This window comes from Nannospalax galili, unplaced genomic scaffold, assembly GCF_000622305.1.
Source record: "Nannospalax galili isolate Female #2095 unplaced genomic scaffold, S.galili_v1.0 scaffold1267, whole genome shotgun sequence".
Lineage (NCBI taxonomy): Eukaryota > Metazoa > Chordata > Mammalia > Rodentia > Spalacidae > Nannospalax > Nannospalax galili.
Genome location: NW_008356043.1, coordinates 274322 through 294127, shown reverse-complemented (window position 1 = coordinate 294127; position 19806 = coordinate 274322). Strand labels below are relative to the sequence as shown.

The window sequence follows — 19806 nt, the reverse complement described above, 5'->3', positions numbered from 1 at the left end:
ACAGCGAGACCCTGTCTCAAAGCAAAATCAAACAAAAAAACAAAAAATTCTATCAAGTACTTGGAGTTGTCCTCAGTAAAAGTTCATTTTGGGTGCCTATCAGTTTTCCCTGACAGGAACAAGGTTGAGGTCTAAGGCACTCCTTCAGAAAATAATTTGCTCAGCAAACAGTAAGAGTATACCTCACCGTCCCCTCAACTCTCTGCTGTCCTTCCCAGGGAAAGGCGGCACTCATCTGCTCCCCACATACAGATCACACACACCACAACGTACTGTATAAAATACTGTGCAAAACTGAAATCAAGGAAGGTTCTATTGTTCTGTAACAGTGCTACTAAAGGCAATCACTTTCAGAGATTTCCATGGTGCTTGGTTCTCCAAGGAGCCACAGCACTTTCTGGTTGCATGGCGGGCACATTTGGAAGCTGCAGTCAATTCTGGAGGCCACCAGGGCACCATCAGCACATAGGAGCAATTACTGACTAAATGGTGCTCTGGTTCCCTTCTTCAGAGGGGGTCCACTTAGTGGCAGGGTGGAGCTTCTGAGAGCTAGGCTTTAATGAAATGGAACAAAATACCTAATTTCTAGAAAGTGTAAGGAAAGTTTGAAATGCCTTTTGTGTGTGTCGATTTGATGTCAGGATATTTACTCGAAATCAAGTTTCTGTTCCAAACCTAGACCAAAGAGAAAAAGAAAACTACATAGTTAAAGATTTGGGTGGTATTGCATCCAGTATTCTAACTATTCCAATGATGACTGGATTTTTTTTTTTTTCTTTCTGGGCTTGAAGTTGAATTGGGGCAGAGTAGCCCAATGCTTCAGAACTTGGCTGACTTGGAGTTTTGACTCTGTGATCATCTGACAGGAAACTATAGTCTTCTTGAACTCTCAGAGCATTGCTTTTGCTTATCCATATAATAGGGATCCTAGAATCTACATTACAAGACTGATGTAACTGTTAAGTATGAGTTTATGTATAGTACTTCTTTAGAGTACTGTGTAACATAAATGCTGGATAACCATAGATGCTCTGTAGGCAATGATGACACATGCACTATTTCAGGATTATGGGAAAAACCAGCTGACACATTCTTGGTCTCTGTCTTTATCATACTACCTTTCATTCTGTTGATCTGTTGATCTACTTATTGGTGGGTTTTGTAATATAGAGGACGAGTGATACAGATTTCTAACAATACCTGGGGGTGATATTGCAACCAGGAATGAGGCCACATGATATATCTGTTGAACACTCCCTCCCTCTTAATGATTTTCCAGACAAGAAGACTGCCCTTGCCCTTGCTAAGGTCAGGTATGAGTATCTACTTCTCTTTTGGCTCCCCAAGTCACAGAGCTTTCTGTGTCTGGGGGAGAGAATGTGTTCACGAGACAGTGCAGTCAGTCACCAAAATCAGAAAAGCAAGGTTCAGGTTGGGTGCTCTCTGCCCCTCACAATCCAGCCTGATGAATGAATGAGGGAGGAAGCTAGCGCTCAGTTTGCTCCTCTAGTTTGAGGGGTTGGAGCAGTTCAATGACTTTCAAATGCTTTTGTTTCATTTAGTCTTCACACAAGAATGTCCATGGAAGCACTGTCAAAAACAGGTTACAATGAATCTATATAAATGAAACTAGCACTGGAAGCCCTAAGCTCTACAACCATCTGCTTCTCCTACATCTTCCCATGCTCTAAGCCCTGGGTTATCCTCATGCAAATGGCAATGCTAGGCTGGGTGGACACAAAGCCCCCTGTTCTAATAGTCTCATTCTAGGATTCCCCATGTATGCTCACTTGTATGTCACAGAGGCTCTCTCTAAGCAAGCATGGTCCTTTGGGGGACTATGGTTGGAGCCAGGAAATGGCTCTGGGACCTAGTGGGTCCCCAGGGTTTCCTCAGTGGGCCTTTACTCTTTCAGGCCACGTAGTATGTGTGTATTGCATTTTGCAGGCTTGCTGTCACAGAACAGGCTTCCTTCAGGCTCAATGCTGAGACCCCACTGGCCTCCTGGAGCCATGTGCTGATTATCAGATAAGCACCCAGGCCCTCTTCCCAGGTCTGCTGATGGCTAGCTTTGTCTACACCATTCATAGTAGTCATAGCCAAGGCTGATAAAATCACTGACACAGATTGCCTAGCCAGTTGTGGGGGCTGGCCCTGGGCCAGCAGCTCAGCCATTCACTGGCAATGGTCCAGCTGATTACTGGCATCATTATCACTGTCTCCCTCAGCTCTCAAAGGTATACATAAGGGCTTGCCTCAAGCCAAGGAGGGGTGATAGGACACACCCTGAAGAATCTCCTGGACTGGTTGATTAGGTGTGATGAAGAGAAGCAGACACTGAAATCCTTGACAGATAATAGTGAATGGAGCTGATAGTTGGCACTGTGGGATCTCTGTTGGACTCAGTGTGGAAAGTCTCACATCTCTGTCTGTTTTCACAGAAGCCAACCCATTATAATCCATTTCCCCTGTCCTAAGTTGTGGAAAGAAAATATCCCTTTTGCTTATGATTTATCATTCTGGATTTCTCAACTAAGTCATTGGTTCGTTCATTTTTATATACCTTTGTTGAATAGCCATTAAAATTCTAGGCTAAGGATGTTGCTCAGGGGTAGAGGGCTTGTTTAGTGTGTGTGATGTCTTGAGTTTGATTTTCAATACCACAAAAGAAGTAATAATAATAATAACAATAATAATAATAATAGGTGATAGCAATTAAAAGTGTCTCAAAAGGCTACCCCCTGTCCTTAAGAAATGTGTTGTCTTTACCCACCTGTCCACTTAATACCACAAAAGAAGTAATAATAATAATAATAACAATAATAATAGGTGATAGCAATTAAAAGTGTCTCAAAAGGCTACCCCTGTCCTTAAGAAATGTGTTGTCTTTACCCACCTGTCCACAGGATTATTAGGCTCCATTGTGAGAAATCAACAGAAACCATGTGTGAGACACATAGAGTGATAGAGGCAGGAGGGATGAGTCATAGGTGAGGGGCAGGGACAAATTCATGGAGACTGTGATTGAGCCAAGTCATTGCAGCCAACTGTTTTTTTTTCCAGGCAGAGAAATGGAAACAAAGGCAAGGGAGAGCACATGGTGTGCAAGGGCAGAGAGGTGTGAATGAGGTTGGCTTGCTTAGGGTATGAGTCATACAGGATCCTAGGGTATGCAAAGGGAGCATAAAGGTGGGGCTGTAGGGGCACTGAGGTCCTCCTGGGAAGACTTATATGGCTCTAATCCTGTTGTTTGGAAAAGTCACTGATGGTGAAAGGCTGGCCCTCCCTGAGAGAACTGGGTTCAAAGTTCAGACAAGGGTTGGAAGAAGGGGGAGACACCGAGGCATCTGGTAAAACAAAGCATACCTTGAGTTGAACTCTGCATCAAGCATGTAGCCTGAGTCCATCAAAGCAATTGGGAGTTGCTTTGATGGCAGAGAACACGCCCTGCTCTGGCTCTTGCCCACCCCGTCCACTTTCTGCATCCCAGCTTCTTACCTGCTCGCCTTTGGTGTGGCTAGGGGAGGCATAGGCCTCCGGGTAGTGCTGCCGCTCAAATGGGCACTCAAGCGGCTCGAGGTGGTGCTGGCTGAAGGTGTCGGTGCGAAGGTGCTTTCGGGGACCGCTGCTGCTACTCTGTGAGTCGATGCTCAGCCGACAACTGTCTTGGTCACCTAGTGCCCCCCCCAGGTAGGAAGAAAACTTTCAGGGGATCCCTCTACCCAGTCCCCAGGCCAAGTAGCCAAAGTGAAGGAGCGGGTGGGCTAAAGAGGGAGGAAAAGGGGCAGCTAAAAGATAGGGCATGTGCCTAAGAACAGGGAGTCGAAGAACGCTACTGAGCCCTGGGCCATAGGAGGAAAGGCCTTTTCCCTATCAAAGCTTGAGCAAACTGCTCCTCTGTGTCCCACGCCATCGTCCAGTCCCCCCAACACTCACTGTCATCCATCTTTCTCTTGTTGTCACCGCCAGGCTGAGCAATTCCCAGGAGCCCGTTGATAGAGTAGGTGGAACCCAAAGAATCTGACTGAGGTGACTCTGGGGGTGTTACAGCTGAGCTGGGGACTGCACAGAGGTGAGAGGGAGAGGGTTAGGATGGGATCTGGCACTCCTTGAGGTCCTACTGTCACCACGGATGCAAAACAGCCAACTGCAGCTGTGGACTGAGCCCTGGGGACCTGGAGTTCTTTCTTCCAGGGCTTCCTAGAATGACCTTTGCTTGAAGTGTGCCCACCTCCCCATGTTCCACTGTGTCTCCCATGGGATTGGAAGTAGACAGCGTCAGGGTATGCACAGAATTGTGTGCATGGGTGTGCTCTTGTGTGTCTGTGTCTGTATGTGTCTGTGTCTATGTGGGTGTGCAGACCCGATCTATGTGCGAAGGTGTGGGAGCAGGTATGTCCCTCTGAACTCACTCAGCGTGTGCCCTGGGCTCAGGGACTTAGTGGCCACGCAGCTGTCCATAGGGAGGTTGAACGGTTGCTGCACTTTGGTCCGGATTATTCTGTGAAGAAGTAGAAAAGCCATCAGAGAACAGAAGAGGAAATAGGAGACATGGCGACCCTGGATCCAGGGCCACTCAAGTATCTCAAATGTGTCTCCAGTTCAACTAGCCCACAATTAAACCCATGACCTCACTCTTCATATCTGGATCTTCCTATCTCATATCATGACTGGAGACATGCACCCCTTAAGGCAGAAATACAGATGAGGCTTACAGTTCTGTGGGTTTGATCTCGATAACCTCCCCAGAGTTGGTCCTTCTTTACCTCTAATCGTTAACCTCTTGAGGAGCACCACTCCAACTGTGGCCTTCTAGAGCCACACAGTGGCTGGTCCACACACTCTTTCCAACTGATTTCCTGTTTTTCAGAGTGAGCTTTTTGAAATGCAAGTCAGCCTTGGTTTAATATATACTGAGGGCTGCCCACTACACATGTGTCAAAGGCAGGAGTGATGGCCATTGACCCTTCAGGGCAGCTTCTGCTGACATCTCTTATCCAGCGTACATCAGGCTCCCCTTATCTCTCTACTGGCTTTTTTTAAAAAAACTTTTATTTTTATTTTATTTTTTATGTGTATGAGTGTGTTGCCTGCATAGGTATAAGTTCACCCATGTTATGCAATGCCTGCGGAGGTCAGAAGAGGGTGTTGGATCCCCTGGAACTGGAGTTATAGATGGTTGCTAGCCACCATGTGGGTGCTGGGAATAGAACCTGGGTCCTCTGCAAGAACAGCCAGTGCTCTTAACTGCTGAGCCATCTCTCCAGCCATCTGTTTGCTTTCTTTCATCTTCTTGTGGAGGGTCTTATTAGCCCAGGGTCTTTGTATGCACTCTCAAAGCTCTTTTTTCATCCCGCCCCCTTTAAACTTAATTAACTCTTGCTCATTGTTTTTTACCTAGGGAACATTTTCCTAGCCTCCCCAAACCATGCTACCATAGGCTGGTCCACAGGCCCTCAGGCTCCAAGCCTCAGCAGGACTCGTAGTTGCATTTTTACAATGTCTGTGTGGATAGTAGGTTTGTGTTTGTGCTCCTATTGAATGGTTAGCTCCACAAGGGCAGAGATTTTTGCATCCCAGAGACTAACACAGGGCAAATGAGTGAATGTGAATAAAAGAACAAATGAATGAGGGAGTAAATGATTGATTGAGGTAGTGAGTGACTGAAAGATTCAACAAAGGCCAGAGTGCTTCAGTGAGAGCTGGGTTGGGGGTCAGGAAAGATCTGCTCAAGAAGTTTCTCTTATTGAATGAAAGAGGATGTGGTGTTTAAGGAAGGAAACTGTAGGTGTGAGGGCAGAGGGAGGCCCCACAGCACGGGCAAGAGAGAGAGGCCTGGGAGTGGTGACATGTGCCAGACCTAGAAGCTTCTGTCTGCTTCAAAATAAGGCCCTTTCCAAGAGCCCTGTTTCACCCAAGCCAGGCCCTTCAGGTTTCTTTTATGAATCCCCCAGAGGCTCCAGGCCCAACCTGATGCCAGAGGCTGCTCTCTCTCACCTGTTGATGGAGCTGACACTGGGCACAGTGTCATTGTCACAAACACCCTCTGCCAGAAGTCGGTCTCGAATCTCCCAGGCAAACATGGTGGGGTTCTGCCGCTTGTAGTCCCCAATCTTCTCCACCACCTTGGGGGTGGCCACTTTGGGCTTGGAGCCCCCTATCACTCCAGGTCGGATACTGCCAGTTTCGTAGTACCTACTCCAATAGAGAACCCCCCAAATTTACCCGATAAGCAGGCGGAGCCTTCAGGTAAGGATCTAATCAGAGCCTCTGTCCCCTCTGAGGTTCCTGGGGAGAGGTGAGGGAGTGAGACATGTCCCCACTCCTGCCTGGTCTCAGATACTAGACATTTCCCCAACTATCTACCTCCCTTGTTTGGATAGATTTATGTTGCTGCCAAACCAGACTCCTCCACAAAGCCCTTCACCCTGGCTCCCCTCTGTCCCTTCCCCCTGCCTGGCTTCCAGTGTATGCATCAACCAGCACAAAGATCTTCCTTGTAAGAAAGGATGTCTCAGTGTTGATGCTGTGGGAGTCACAGGCCTGCAGTGATGGTTTCTCCAGGCAGCTTCTCTTGGCACGGCTGACTCTCCGCTCCTTTGCCCGCCGGGCTTCACCCAGGGAAGCCAGCTGGAATCATCCCACCCTCTACTGTCTTGCTGGGTCAGCTTTGCCCTGTCTAAGTCTGAGCCATCTCCCTTACCCCTTGCATGCTGGTTTTCTGTCAGGTTTTATGGTGCAAGTTGAATCTGCCCTTTCTGGACTCTGAAGTCCAGCTTTGCTTTGGAGCCCTGGCCAGATCCAGCCCCTTAAGCTGAGCCTCCTCTTCCAGGGCCTATCTCTGGAAGCTGCTAGCTGTTCTGGCAGATCATGGCTTGGTCAGGACACCCTCTCCATTGTAGAACATCTGGTCTCTTCTGCCAATAAATAAAGCCCAGATTCAAAAAAACTTAAAAAAAAACTTATGTGTATGTGTATATTGTCTGCATGTATATAAGTACATCTGTGTCATGCAAAGCCCATGGAGGACAGAAGATGGCATCAGATCCCCTGGAACTGGAGTCATGAACAGTTGTTAGCTACCACGTGGATGCTGGGACTTGAATTTGGGTCTTCTGCAAGAACGGCCAGTGCTTCTAACCATTGAGCTATCTCTCCAGCCCAGTAAAGCCTGGCTTCTGAAAGTCCATTGCCATTACTGCCCAGACTGCAACTCTTCTTTGGGACTCCATAGCCATCTTTGGAATCCCTTCTCCTCGACTCCGAGAAGTCACTTTTCCCTGACAATCTCAGGCTGAGAGTCAGGGCTTTCTGTGGTTCATTAAAGCCCAGCCCCTTTGACTCCCTGAAGCAAAGCTTCCTCTGAGTCCACATATAGGTCGGCATATGTGGTGATGGTGCATTTGAACACCCAAATCCTCTATCTAGTTCAGGGACATTTTTGGTGGAAGTGACATTCTGGACTAGAGCATGTCAAAGGCTTTCATGCTCCCTGCCCCTCTGAACCCGTGGCTCAGTGGTTCTCAGCCCCGACTGAGATAACTAGAATTATTTGAATGAGGTGGAAGTGAGTGACAAACCTAAATTTGAATGCATTCCTCTGTGTTGGTCTGTGGTGGAGCCTAGATCCTCATCTTTTTATTGATTGTTGGTGTATAAATCAAGGTTTCCCTGTGCAGCCAGGCCTGTGAACTGCCACTAAGTCTCATAATCAGTAGTTCTTAATCTTCCATGCTCCTGAGTGACGTGCTGCCTGGTCACCTCACAAAAATCACAGGCCTGGCTTCCAGAGAGGCTGACTCAGTAGGACTGGTCTGGGACCTAAGAATTTGAATTTCGTCAAATACCTTCATTCCTTCTGTTGCAGATGCTTTGAGAGTTATGGCTTAAAAAGCACAAACTCAGATGGTAGGTGGACTGGCAGCTATGAGGTTGACCACAGAATGCAAGCCTTGCAGGATAGGTGGTCTGTGGTGAATTTCGTGCTTACCTGCCAAGGATCTTGCTGACGCAGCCATGACTGACACGGAGCTGGCGAGAGATGTCACATGGCCTTACACCCTGGTGGGCCAGGTCCACAATGCGTTGGCGGACCACTTCCGGCAGAGGTCTGCCATTCACAAAGGCCCCTCCCAACTGGTTCAGCCCTCCGTGGCCTAAAATGACAGTGTTCCCAGGGACAGTTGTCAGGACCAGGCAGTAGGGTTGGGTGAGAATTAGCCTTGAGTATAAGTGCTATGTGTAAGGGTGATTATGAACTCCATGGTTAGGTCCTTCAGATCTCCCTCTACTTATACCCCATCTTGCTCAGCCTCCCACACCCCAAGAAGGCTGATATGAGTGGTATGAGGTGCTTACCCCTCTGTCATGTGAGGGTTCAAGAAGGGCACATCACCATCTGGGCACCCTTTGGGTCTACTACATCTCCTTCAGATGCTCAGGCCTTGATTCCAAGTATCATCAATGTCCCCTCATCCCATTTCCCTTCATCTAAAGGCAGGTAAGGAGTGAGAAATTCAAGATCTTCTTAAGCTGACACTGAGTTGGGTGATATGGGGGAAAAATTCCATCTTCTTCCTGATTTTCCTTTTCTTTTCAGTAAAATGAAGGCATGGGATAAGATAATTGGTTTTTCCATCTGTTTCCTCTTAAACCATGGAACCAGATTTTACAAACCAAGCACAAAAGAAGCAAAGGAAAGATTCTCTGATTGAGGCAGAATGGACTAAGCCCTGTCAGTGGGTGCCTTTCTGGAATGACCCTGAAATTTCCCTCTCTCTACCTAAAAAATGCCAGGCTGAGGCCTCACTAGAACATATCCCATGGGTTCCAGGACCATCATGTCAGGCTGCAGACAGCAGTACAGTACACGGGAAACCAAGCCTTGAGTGCTTCTCTGACTTGCCCTTTGCCCTTTGCTTGATTCTGTACTTCATTCTGACCCCAGGCATCTACTCAAACCTCTATCTACTGAGTACCTACTATGTGCCAATCCTCCACCAAGTTCTGCAGCCCAAAGGCGAATACATTTCCTTACCTGCTTTTACCTCACAGAGTTTATCATAATAAGAGCCCAGACCAGCAAACAGCTAATTAACATCCCTCATGACCTTTTCTGGAATTGAGAGTTTAGAGAGGTAGTTATGGGAACCAGAGGAGTAGACTTGGTCCTGGTTAGGGAAGCACAGAGGGTTCTTAGGGAAGCCCAAGGTGAGACTGAAGATAAAGAAACGCTAGATGAGGGGCTGGAGAGATGGCTCAGTGGTTGAGAGCACTGACTGCTCTTTCAGAGGACCCAGGTTCGATTCCCAGCACTCACATGGCAGCTATGAACCGTCCTTAACTCCAGTTCCAGGAGAATCCGAAGCCCTCTTCTGACCTCGCGGCATTGTACGACATGGGTGCACTCACATACGTGCAGGCAATACACTCATACACATAAAATAAAAAGAATAAATATTTTTTAAAAAGAAACGCTAGATGAGAGAGAAGGGAGAGGCTTTTAGAGCCAGGGAGACATTATGTGGAAAGGTTTTGTAGTTACAAGGGTAGATATCTGTTAGATTTACCAACATGTTCAGCTCTGTGACATCACTAGATCTGTGCTGGGTTAATTTCAGGACTGAGATGTTCAATTTCTAACAAGGAGATCATGAAGAGAGTTTCACTGGCTTGATTTATATGATGTGAATGACTCAGCTTATGTGAAGAGGAGACAGGATCCAATCAAAGTTTAGGGGTCTGATCAGGGCTGTTTCTGGGTAAGCCCTTGTTCTATGGCCAGGACTGACTCTGACAGCTTGGGACTGGCTTTGCAGTCTTATGTTGACAGTGCCACTGCCTAGGCATGATTGTGTCTTCTCATTCCAGTGATAGAATCTGGCCATCTGGCTTGGGACGGGAAGGTATAAGAACCCTGGGGCAAGGGACCAGGGAGAGGGGAATCAGAGGGAGCCAGCCAACAAGAAGGGAGAGTCAATCCCAGATCAGTGTGCATCACTTAAGAATATTTATGGGCAGGGGTGGGAAGTGCCTTTGCTGGGCACACTGTACCCATTATCACCCACTGACTTAGCACATTCAGAACTGCCTAGCAACGTCTCCTCAAGGGCCCAAGCTGTCTTCAGCAGAACAGTTAATTTCCCTTAAAACAAACAAACAAACAAACAAGGCAATTGCCCTGGGCAGTAAGTCAGGAGGAGAAGTCTACTGACTGAACCCCAGTATGAGGGGCGTAATGGTCCCTTTTCCAGGCACAGCTTCTGCATGTTCTGTTCTAGGCCATGAGCTCTAGTGAGTGCTTTTCCACCCCAGCTGGGATGATGTCTTAGGGGCTTGCAGACCAGCCTAGGTGATAGGCAATGTGACTCTTAATTGCCCTTAAACTCATTCCTCTGACCCCTCACTGCTCATACTGCCCTCTGTGGAGGAACTGCTCCTCACTCTCTCTGTGTTGCCCTTTGGCTGTTTTGGGGGGGGTCCAGATGCTGAACACCAGGGGGCGACAGACAGCCATCCAAACTTGCAAGACGACAGGACTATTTTGTCCCCATTTTCCATAATTTTTACTTCATGAGGCATAACTGTTTCTTCTAGGACCTCTTTATGTGGAAGTCAGATTTCTTAAAGGTAGAGGTTCTTTACCCTTAGCAAATAGCTGGTTAAAAAAAAAACATAATGGGGGGGGCAGGGCTGGCATAGTTGAACATTTTTACTTTAAAACAACTATCTATCCATGTAACTCTCCAACATAATCAGTACATCCTATGATCCTAAATTTTCCTGAGCTGATTCAGCATCCTTAGAAACCCAAACCCCAGGACCTATTGAAGCTTATTGCCTGGCGGCCAGGATTGCACAGGGAAAGATAGAGTCAAATCTCTGGTCTGTGAACTGTGAATTCTCTAGGGCTTTATTTTATTTTCCTGACCTCTGAATGATTTCGTATTATTGTGGAAGGGCCTTGAGCCAGATTCCTGCCTTGACTCTACCTGTTTTAATTGTGTTATTTGAGTAGGTTTGATTGTTCACAGTGGTGGTATTGAATGGAGCTTAGCAGTACTTCCTGTTATACCTGCCAGTGACTATACTAATAGAGGAAGACAGGGAATGAAGGTGGAGACAGTTCCACCAGCTGGTAATCTTGATAGAAATGTAAACTTTTTAATTTTAATATTCACATAGTTGAATACTTGGTCCTAGAACTTGGGAAGTAGTTCTCAAATGTGAACATGCACCAGGCTTATTAAAATAAAATCTGTTGAATATAATGCCCTAAGCTCTTGAATCAGTAGGTTGGGGATGTAACCAAGAATTTGTGTTTCTTAGAAGAGCCTAGACTATTTGAATGCTGCTCCTCTGAGATCCCACACTCAGAACACTGGTTTAGGGTGGGCAATGGGCAATGGCTGGGTGAATAAATAATAAATAAATAATGTTCTTCCTCCAACCTTCTTCTAAGAATTGTAATTACTATTTGTATTTCCTGATACATATTAACCAAGTGCTAATGATGACTTAGGTACAAAGCTCTGGATATGTAACCTTGTATAAGACAAGAATGCTTACACCCACTTGGGAGGCACAATCAGAATCACTGGTAAGTGCCATGTTAAGGGAGAAGTCCTTTGGAGGAGCACATAAGTGGTCAGAGGGGAGTCCAGGGAATAACTAGGAAATAACCAAGTAAAGAATTTTCATAGGAAGCAAGAAAAATTACCTTGCATAAAGTCTTGGTGCTTTGAAGAAGTTGACTGACATTTGCTGCCTCTATGGGTCAGGCAAGAAGGAGAATTTGGAAATGCTCAACTGGCTGCATACGAAGGTGGCTTCTATGGGCTGAGGTTTTGAACTGAGTTCTGTGATGGAAGGGCTTTTGTCTTTCCTGTGTCCGGTGTGGGGGAGTAGACTTCAGGTGAGTTACCACCAAATGCCCAGAGGTGGGTGCAGGCTTCCTTCCTGCCCTGGGTGAGGGGCTGGTGCCCACTGTTCTAACCCTCTCTCTTTCTCTATGCTGGTTTATGCTTTGTAGGCAGGTGAGCCTTGAGGCCGGAAGACAGTCAGGAGTAGGAGTCCCCCTGGTTGGTCCAGAAGTAGGGTTGGAGAAGGTGTAAACCAGGAAGAGGTTTGAAACTTCATAAGCAAAGGCCTTTTGCATGTCTGGAGGACTGTGGGTGGGGAAGGGTGGATGTGTAGGAGGAAGTCTGGCTGCATGCAAGAAGGTTCTTGAGGGTGAAGGTCCTAGACAGAGAAATGCAAGTTTCCTTTGTCAGAGAGGACTTAGCTTTCAGTAAAGGAATTTGGAGTCTGCAAAGCCAGAGGTGATACTTGCTATCTAGAAGCATTGGAAAAGTCACCATTTGGTGAGGTCCCCGGATGCCCTTCAGTTATTTCTTCACCACTTAGAAGGCTCTGAGAAGTAAGGATGGAAGAAAGGAGCACAGGAGTATCACCTAAAACTCTTACTACGTGCACTGATGTCCACCCTTTAAGATATGAGAATACTTTTCTGTGCCCCCACAATCCTTTGCACAGTTACCTATCATATCACTGACTATTGACCAGCAACTTTATCTGTTTGATTCCTTTATGAATTCCTCAAGGGCAGGGGCCATATCTTTTTCTATATAATATCCGACACAGATTCTCCACTGTGGGACCCTCAAATCCCATTCTACAGAACTTTGTTTTTCTATCTGCTTGATCCCTTATGGTTTTTGCCTCACCTTAAAGTGACAATAGTTGAATGTGTTATACTGTGAAAAAAATTGTATTTGACTATCTAGGGATTGCTGCTTTAGCTCCAAAGAATGTTAAGGTGAGTGGAAGTTTGACCTTTGGTGTGGCTATAGTGGGATACAGTGGCTGCCACAGGGTGCTCTTTAAATCATACTATGTCTACACCCCTTTCATGAAGGAGAGGCCTTGCGGATGCTAATTTGTCTCTGATGTTTTCAGTCTGGTGTTGCCCTTCCCCGTGCAGGTCTATAATCTCTGAAACCTCTCAGTTTCTCCTTTTGACTTGGTGCCTTTATGGAATAAAGTCTAGGGACTTTGTCTCAAACCATGCCTGAGATCATGGGACCCCAGTGTCCCAAACTGGTACACCAGATCACACCACCATCCACAGGGTTATGGACACATCATATCCTTGGACAGGGACAGAGTGGGATGGCCTGCGGGAAAGCAGCATCATGCATCCATTCTGCCCCATCTTGCTGTGTGACCTTTGGCGTCCCTGTGCTTGCCACTGGTCACTCTAAGGGAAACAACAGAAGAGAGACAGTGACTAAATAAGGCTGCGGTTTGCCTTTCTTATTAACTCTTTTCATCTTTTAAATGCTCTGGAATTTGACTCCATAACTTATTCTCCTATTTTATTTTTATTTTTCTAAAAATATTTTATTTATTATTTTTATGTGTACGTGTGTATTCCCTGCATGTCAATAAGTGCACCCGTGTAGTGTAATACCTGCGGAGGACAGAAAAGGCTGTTGGATCCCCTGGAACTGGAGTTATGGACAGTTGTTAGCTGCCATATGGGTGTTGGGATTTGAACCTGGGTCTTCTTCAAGAACAACCAGTGTTCTTAATCGCTGAGCCATCTCTCCAGCCCCTATTCTACTATTTTAAACACATTATTTACCTCTATGTTTCTACTAGGTCTGTACTCTGGACCTACAGAAGCATTGAAGTCAGCCTACGCAGTTTCCCCAGCTCCTTCCTGAAAAGCAAGCTCTGACTTTGAGACTCTTTCTTGCTATTGTTTTCAACCCAAATGTCTTAAGAAGCAGTCATCCTTGCTGTGCCTATTTCGTCCATTTCCTCCCTTCCCATTCAGGAGTCACCTTTTAAGTCTCACGCTTGCCTAACACTTGGTAATGGGTGGTAACGGAGGGCCCTGGCTAGGTGGTGTGTCCACGCTCTCTCTCCCTTTTAGAGGGGTTTTCCATGACGATCTTGCTCCTTATATGTTCAGCCTATGCCTCCTGCTTCTCTTTAATGGGACAATTCTCTATCTTCTGTCCCATCATATCTGTTTATTTCCCAGACTCCTCTCAAATCCCAGGGCTCTTCTCTCTTCTGTCATCTCTGGTGAGCCCGTTGAGCCCACCCTTACTGCTTTACCTACTGTCCATCTTCTCATAGCATTGTGGGTACCCAGGCATCTCTAGCAAAATCTTTCCTCTTTTATATTCGATTGCCTATAGGAAATCTCATAGGTAATAAAGAGATCCCCCTCCCATCTAGGCCACCTTTGCTGATGACAACAGTAGCCCTGTGCGTGCTTGGAGCCTGACCCTTCAATCTCACCTCATGTCATTTTCTACCATGCTCTCAATCAGCAGCCTTTTCAAGTGTCGGTGGGGACTTTGCCTTTGGGCCTTTGAACATCACATGTTGTTTCCTCCACTTGGAACTTTTGTCTTCCCCTTTCATCTAATTAGCTCCTATTCACCCTGTATGCTTCAGCACTGAGTCACTGGTCTGGAGTGACTTTGCTTTCATTTATAGATTAGGTTGAGCCTCTGTTTAGATGTTTCCCTAACATTCTTTACCTTTTTTTGTCTAGTGTTCATCAAAACGCAATGTCAAGTATGGCTGTTTTATGAGAAATGTGCTTGAAAATGAGGGGGAAAATCACAGGAAAAAATTTGGCTGAGGAGAAAGGTGGCTGGGGAGACACTGTAGATGTTTTTAACTGCATTTGTAAGGCCAGATTTCTTTTCATGATCATATGTATGAAAAATGACTTTTGTCTCTTAACAGACTGAAATTTCCATGAGGTAAAAAATGCTTCTGTTTGTTTATTATTAAATTTTACAGGATGTTGAATAAATGTACCACACATGGATTAACCAACAGCTTTTAGAACCTTCCATTCTCCTTAGCTGGAATACCTACCATATTGTTTCTATCTCTAAATATTTATCCTAATACCTTTCTAGCTGTCTCAGGATTCAAACACACATGCTTTCTGCATGTTATGCACCTATGATATACCAGGCACTTCAGCAGAACCAATTCCCTGAGATTGAGCCCTGCCTACATGGAGATAGGTCTAGTCTAGTGATAGAAGTCTAGGGATAGGTATAGATTTGGCAAATACAATGCAAATAAATGTTTAATTTATACTTGCAATACATGGTAAGGATGTGAAAGGTGTAGCGGTAAAGAATAATGAGAGAAGAGTAAGAGATGGGATCAATTCAGAGAGCAAGGACTCCCCCACCCGCACCGCCCAATGACATACAGTTAGAAGGGTAGGCGTTAGCTAGTTACCTGTATTCACTGGTTTCCCTCCAACCTTTCCCATGTGACTCTTTGCTATACATCTGGGGATCAGATCATCCAAACCCATGTCTAACCATGTCATTCCCATGTTTACAAATCCTTAAGAAGACTTTGCATCCTTTTCTTCATGGTAAATGTCAAGCTTCTAAATTTAGCAGACAATGCCCAGCATGACTTTTCTCTCATCTCATTTCTCACCTGTCTAAGTCTTGAACTCAAAGTCCTAGAATATATCATGGCTTACCATGTTCTTGCACAGCAACATGTCCTGGCATGCATCTTCATTCATGCTGTCCCCATGCTTGGAGTGACATTTCCTTATCTTTTCTCGATTGAATTCATCACTGCTTAAGACTCTGTTTCCTAAGGGAATCTTCCCTAGCTTTTCCTGCCCGCTCTCTCTGGTCCTTGATTTTAAACAAGCTTAACCCTAAACTCGATCAATACATTTAGAAGACTATACTGCCTATCTACCAGATGTGCCCTGATGCATAGCTCCGTGACTTTTGAGGATTGATATGAAATCATTGAAATCTTAGCATCCAGCATAGTGTTTGGTACACAGTAGATACCCAATCATGTTTATTAAGTTCATTATTGAAGGAAGGAAGGAAGGAAGGAAGGAAGGAAGGAAGGAAGGAAGGAGGGAAGGAGGGAAGGAAGGAGGAAGGATGGAAGGATGGAAGGAAGGAAGGAGGAAGGAGGAAGGACAGAAGGAAGGAAGGAAGGAAGGAGAGAGGGAGGGAGGGGGGAAGAGAGGCAAGGAAGAAAAGAGGAAGGCAGATCAATAAGAACGTAGTGAAATCCACATATTCTTTCAACAGAATTCTGTTTTCTACAGACTCTTAGATATGAGTTTTTGTTTTTTAAAGGAGGTCCACATATAACAGCTCAGAAATAGAGAGGTTTTCATTGCTTCTGGAGGAACAAGGGAATGAACGCAGGGGCCTCTGTGTTAGCTCTTACTCAGGTCTCTGATGTCCACAGGTGTATGAGCATTTGTGGGGCTCTCACTTTCATGAGGATAAACGCGGCTGTATGTTCTTCAGGAACATGTTCTGTCAGAGCACTCTGTGAAACTAGTGCTATTGTTACAATTTTGCACCAACAAGACACTGTCACTAATGCAGGTTCTTAAATTTTGAGCTAAGAAGCCTTTTCCTTTTGACTCTGGTTGTAAAGTCTCCGTGAAGATGAATGACTGGTTACATAGACTCTGGCCTTGTAGGGTTTACAGTCTTTATTATTTTTATTTTGTGTGTATGAGTGTATTGCTTTCATGTCTGTAAATACACCCATATTGTGCAATGCCTGTGGAGGGGAGAAGAGGACATCAGATTCCCTGGAACTGGAGTTACATGTGGGTGCTGGGAATCAAACTTGGGTCCTCTGCAAGAGCAGTCAGTGCCCTTAACTGCTGAGCCATCTCTCCAGCCTCTGGGTTTGCAGTTCTATTGGGGAGATTTCAACGTACATTCAAGGAAAGAATGATGAGAAACACTCAAGCTAGGACGATAGTAGATTGACAACAAAAGTTACCTTTTCTAACATCTCACACACCTGCTTTTTTTTTTTTTTTCAGGAGCTGAGGACCGAACCCAGGGCCTTGCACTTGCTAGGCAAGCGCTCTACCACTGAGCTAAATCCCCAACCCCACACACCTGCTTTTTGACTCAGGACAGTGTGGGCAGTGTCTGCCATAGTTCAGTCAGTAAAAAAGAAACTGGTTCCTGATTCTCCTTGCCAAGGAGCTCAACAGTACTTTCAAGGCCAAAGACCTCATCAGTGCAGTCCTAGAATGTTGTTTTTTCAGTACGCATCTGTCAGAGTATGGTCAGAAGACAGAAACCTATTTCTGAATATTTCAATGGAGGAGCTTTAATAGAAGGGACTGATTTTCTGAGTGTTGAAAAAAATTACAAAGGAAGAACTGAAGTGATTCTGAGACTCAGGTTGATCATCCCTAATCCAAAGTCCCAAAATAGGACATGTTTCAAAAATCTGAAACTTTTTGAGTAATAATAAGCACAATGTGTCAGATCTGACTTCTCAGAAGGGTAGCGGTCAAAGCACAGGGGCATGGGTATCTTGCATAAAGTTCCCTTCAGGTTATATGTATAAGGTATATACGAAACATAAATGAATGCCATCTTTAGACTTGGTCTCATCCTCAAGATATCTCATATATATGCAAATATCCTCGGATCTAGAAAGGTCTGAAATTTAAAACATTCATGGTCCAAACATCTTGAGTAACAGATAATCTGTAGGAAGAAGCCACTGCCCCTGGGCTGGATGAAGCAAAAGGAAAATCTAAAGTTGTCAGAATCTAGGTGCTTGGAGGAAGTTCCATGGGGCCTGGGTTGGATCTGCTAGGTGATGATTGTTTCCTGGCTTTTGCTAGGCAGCATATGAAGCTGTCTCTGGAAGAGCTGGAATCCACACCAACTACTGTTTCTAAGGCAATGCTGCCAACAACCACTTGGAACAAGAAGAAAGTCCTCTGGCTTCCTACTACCTACTATTGGCCCACTTATCAGTCCTTCATAGAAGCTCTAACTGATAAGCAGCTTCCCATCCTGCCTTTCGGCACTGATGCCTGGATGGGGTTTATGCATTCATTATTTTCATTCTTTTAAGAGAATGAAATAGAGACTAGGAAGCCTGTGGCTCACCTCTAACTCATGACCTTGGCATGAATTCCACCTCCCTTTGTCTAGTTATGTTGTGTGCACATTGATGCATCTATGACTCTTAGCATTGGGCCTTAGTAGGCCCTCCACAAATGTTTTTCATTCCTACATTGACTTTGATGTTCATCTTTTTGGAGATTACAGTTTAGAAGGTTCTTTCTGTAATAGTTTTGATTTTTCGTATCTCATCAAGTGACAAACACCCTCATCACACCTGCCCCTTTTGCCTGGATTGTTTTCTGTTCTTGGGGGGGGGCGCAGAAATAATGCCAGCTCTTTCTCTTCTTCCTGGGGTGCTTGACTGGGTGGTTATTTACTGACACCTGGGCATTCTTTTGGATGCCTTCCTTGGATCTGTTGGGCTCTGTTCCTCCAGCAGGCCCTTTGGGCTCTTTAAGGCAGAGAACTGTTGCCAGTTTCATGGTCTCCTACCACCTGAAGCTCCACCAAATCTAGGAGTATCTCCCAATAGGATAGTAAGTATGGCTCTTTGGGATACCTTTGCTTCAATCAGCCTGGAAGATAGCATTGTTGGGAAGCTTTAGTGCTATTATTTCATCTCTGCTAGGGCTGTGTAGGTGTAGACAAGGGAGAAAAGGGTGCATGAAGAGGTTTCCTGTGGGTTAGACTACAGTTAAAAAAGAACAAAACTGGGCTGGCATTTCACCAAAGTTGAACCTTTAAAAGAAAAAGAAAAACAAAAAACACAGAAGGAATGAGGGAGGTAAGCTGTGTTCGGTATTCAGGCCCTTTCCTGGGTTAGTTAATGCTTAGGGATAATGACTGTAGACAGCGTTGAGGAACGTGCTTATTCCTGAGCCAAGCACAACACTATAAATGCATCGTTCCATGTAATTCTTATAACAGTCCTTGAGGGAGGAAGCATATCACCCCCATTTTGCAGGTGACAGAGTGAGAAGCAGAGATGGTACATAATTTGCCCAAGACTGAACATTATGCAGGGCCAGAACTGAGCCGCAAGCTGAGGCTCTCCATGTGATGCCCAAGCAAATGCTCTGTACTTTGTGGCTCCTGCCCACCCTTCTTGGTCATTCTAGGCACAGCCAGACTGTTCCAAAGAGTGAACATGTCTTCAACACGCTTGACCAGGTAAGTGTGTGCATTTTCCGAACCTACATCAAAATCCTCTCCGGTTTGTATGTCATCTGGGTCTGTTTTCCCTATTTGATGTTTTTTCTCCAGTGAGAGAACAAATCCAGTTTCTTTCTGTCCATCCTCCCGCCCCTCCACTTCCATGTTGGATAATTCTCCTCTGCTCTCTTTGTTTAAGTCCATTTCTACTTCTTTTCTTCTGACTTTTAAGCTCTGGGTTTTTCTTCTCCTGTCCTTCGTCTCTTCCAGTTGCTTTGCTTTATTTCCAGTTGGTGCTAATTCCCTGTCGGCAGGAGCGTCTTCAATTCCCAGCTCCTTCCTATCAAAGACAGCAGGCCTCTTCTATGCCCCCTCTCCCTTGTGCCCCTTTACCCCGTCTTCCCTCTCTCCCTCTCTCCTGACTCCTTTGGCCATCCCCCTTCCCTGCATAATCTTCATTGCCTGCATGACTGCTCAGGTTCTTTATCCCATCTTCCCCTCAAAGGCATTCAGAGCTCTGCTGTTATTCTTGTATTAGCATTGAACCCATTAAAGCTAATTTGTTTGCCCTAATCTCCATTTATTTTTCCCTAGTTGATATTAGATTTCCCTTTCTATTGCTCCAGCATGATTTTCTCTTTGTCTTCCTAATGGTCTACCCCCCTCTCTCTTCCTCTATTAATCTGGTTGGCTTCACTATGTGGTTTCAAGGCCTTTTTCTCCGCCT

The 19806-nt window shown here is 45.5% G+C and overlaps 1 protein-coding gene across 6 annotated transcripts in view; it reads right to left on the bottom strand.

Moving 5' to 3' along the window:
* Pax8 (paired box 8) overlaps nt 1-19806 on the bottom strand; it is a 60399-nt gene that overhangs the window by 18817 nt on the left and 21776 nt on the right. For 3 of the 6 annotated variants that reach the window (XM_017803472.2, XM_017803473.2, XM_017803475.2), the window contains exons 3-7: nt 7991-8156; nt 5998-6198; nt 4413-4501; nt 3937-4062; nt 3499-3674 (exon numbers count right to left, since the gene is read on the bottom strand). In XM_017803472.2, the coding sequence (XP_017658961.1) occupies nt 3499-3674; nt 3937-4062; nt 4413-4501; nt 5998-6198; nt 7991-8156 (758 nt within the window). The remainder of the gene's footprint in view (nt 1-3498; nt 3675-3936; nt 4063-4412; nt 4502-5997; nt 6199-7990; nt 8157-19806) is intronic. The other 3 variants (XM_008854154.3, XM_017803474.2, XM_017803476.2) reach the window with 1 other exon arrangement.